This window comes from Agelaius phoeniceus, assembly GCF_051311805.1.
Source record: "Agelaius phoeniceus isolate bAgePho1 chromosome W unlocalized genomic scaffold, bAgePho1.hap1 SUPER_W_unloc_1, whole genome shotgun sequence".
NCBI classification, from domain to species: Eukaryota; Metazoa; Chordata; class Aves; order Passeriformes; family Icteridae; genus Agelaius; species Agelaius phoeniceus.
In genome coordinates this window covers 8284237-8286824 of record NW_027509866.1, presented here as the reverse complement: position 1 = coordinate 8286824, position 2588 = coordinate 8284237, and the positions used below count along the sequence as shown (strand labels likewise).

The following is a 2588-nucleotide window of genomic DNA, read 5'->3' as shown; positions in this document are numbered from 1 at the left end:
GCAACACCAGGGCCACCAGGGCAGCGGGGCAGGGCCACGGCAGCAGCACTGGCAACACCAAGTGCTGCTGCTGCTGCTGCTGGGCACAGCTGCTGGGCCAGCACTGATCTGCCCCAGCTCTGCACACAGACATTGCTGCTGCAGCTCCAGAGAAGGCAACAAAAGGGCATCTCTGCAGAAAACTCTGCTGGGAGATCCTTTAGTTCCTTTAAATACACTGAGAGTGCAGCCCCTCATTGACACAGTGTGTGGCCACAGGGAAGGTGGAGAGAAACAATATGAGAAATGGCACAAACAATGACATTATTTGTGGACAATATGGAAAAAGTAAAAGAAAAGAAAAAACCCCATGAACAAACCAACAAGAAGTATCAAAGATTCCATTTGTTACAAATGATTGGCATAAATTTGACAGCAGTTTAATGTTTCTGAAACCATCCAGTCATCACTCTCCACACTGCAGCCTTGAGCTCCTGGTTCCTCAGGCTGTAGATGAGGGGGTTCAGGGCTGGAGGCACCACTGAGTATAGAACTGACACTGACAGATCCAGGGATGGGGAGGACATGGATAAGGGCTTCAGGTAAGCAAATGTGCCAGTGCTGATGAACAGAGAGACCACAGCAAGGTGAGGGAGGCAGGTGGAAAAGGCTTTGTGCCGTCCCTGCTCAGAGGGGATCCTCAGCACAGCCCTGAAGATCTGCCCATAGGAGAAAACAATGAACACAAAACAGCCAAGTCCTAAAAAAGCACTAAGAGCAATGAGCCCAAGCTCTCTGAGGTAGGATTTGGAGCAGGAGAGCTTGAGGATCTGTGGGATTTCACAGAAGAACTGGCCCAGGGCATTGCCATGGCACAGGGGCAGGGAAAATGTATTGGCCGTGTGCAGCAGTGAAAAGAGGAAGCCACTGGCCCAGGCAGCTGCTGCCATGTGGGCACAAGCTCTGCTGCCCAGGAGGGTCCCGTAGTGCAGGGGTTTGCAGATGGACACGTAGCGGTCGTAGCACATCACAGTCAGGAGATAAAGCTCTGCTCCAATAAAGAACACAAAGAAAAAGAGCTGAGCAGCACATCCAGTGTAGGAGATGTTTCTGGTGTCCCAGAGGGAATTGTGCATGGCTTTGGGGACAGTGGTGCAGATGGAGCCCAGGTCGTTTAGGGCCAGGTTGAGCAGGAAGAAGAACATGGGCGTGTGCAGGTGGTGGCCGCAGGCTACGGCGCTGATGATGAGGCCGTTGCCCAGGAGGGCAGCCAGGGAGATGCCCAGCAAGAGGCAGAAGTGCAGGAGCTGCAGCTGCCGCGTGTCTGCCAATGCCAGCAGGAGGAAGTGCCTGATGGAGCTGCTGTTGGACATTTCTTCTGTCTTGGCATGGGGATCTGTAAGAAAAGTAATCATAAAATAGTTTGGCTTGGAAAAGAATTTAAATATCCCAGCAGAGGCTGGGGGCACTTTCCCCCCACTGCCTGCCCAGGGCTCTGCTGCCTGGAGCTGTCCCTGCCAGCAGCTGCTTCCCTGTGCCCAGGGCTGGGCCCTGCCAGTGCTGCCAGAGCCCAGCCCAGCCCTGGGGGCTCAGCTCTGCCCTGCAGAGCCCTCCCAGCTCAGGCACTGCCCAGGGGCAGCTCTGGCTCTGCAGGCTCTGATGGCAATGTCAGAGCAACCCTGAGGAGGCTGGAAAAGTGACACTGATGCAGCCTCTAAAGGGGCTCTGTGCTGATTTCTGTCACTGCCTGGTTTATTCACATCTGAGAGAATTTTTTTTTTCCACCTGAAGTGAGGAATGAATATCTGTGTGCAATTTCCCATCCAGGCAACCCAGAGCAGTAGATTCAGAAAACAGGATTTCCCCTTTTATACAGCCCCTGCCTTGCTGTGCTCCCTGTATAATCTACTTGGAAATGTTCTGCAGTTCAATGCCATGCTGGGACCAGTCCTGAACAATGCAGCATCCTCCCCACACAAGGAGAACACTTCCAAGCCTCACCAGCTGTCTCCTGCCACCCAGATCTTGTCCCCCAATGCTGGGAGCAGCTGCCAGGGCTGGCTGAGAGCTGTCCCTGGCAGGCAGCAGAGTCCCTGCCCCAGCCCAGCGCCCTGGGCTGCAGGACCCTGCTCTGCAGGACAGCCCTGGGCACCCCTGGCTGCTCTGCACAAGAGACAAGCAGAGAATGTACTCACAGGCTCTGCAGGCATTGGCATGTTCCAGCTGCAGGAGATGGCTCCAGGAGCTGCAGCTGCACTGTCCTGCAGCCAGAGGTTCCTGTGCCAAGGGCTGGCAGTGATTGTGCCCCAGGCACTTCTCAGCCCCTTCCCAGCCCTGACTGATTGAAGCTCTCTGTGCCTCTGGGCTGTGCCCGGGCTGGCTGCAGGCAGTGCCCCAGCCCTGCTGGGCTGGCACAAGAGCTGCTCATCAAGAGAAATGTGCTTTTGAAGCTCTTCTTGGTGAGCAGGAGCTGCCTCTGGGCCAGGAGCCCAGCCCAGCTCAGCAGCACAGACACAGCACAAGGACTTTAATCAGCCTCTGGGCCTTTGTGCTCAGGCCCTGAACATCAGTCCCTGAGAGGCAGCTGAAGAAACCTCTCCAGAACTCCA

General features: G+C 55.3%; 1 protein-coding gene across 1 annotated transcript; it reads right to left on the bottom strand.

Annotated features, from left to right (window-relative positions):
• Positions 1–419: 419 nt before the first annotated feature.
• LOC143692488 (olfactory receptor 14A16-like) lies at positions 420–1352 on the bottom strand. Its single transcript, XM_077172720.1, has one exon. The coding sequence runs from the start codon at positions 1350–1352 to the stop codon at positions 420–422; it is 933 nt and encodes a 310-aa protein (XP_077028835.1).
• Positions 1353–2588: the final 1236 nt, after the last annotated feature.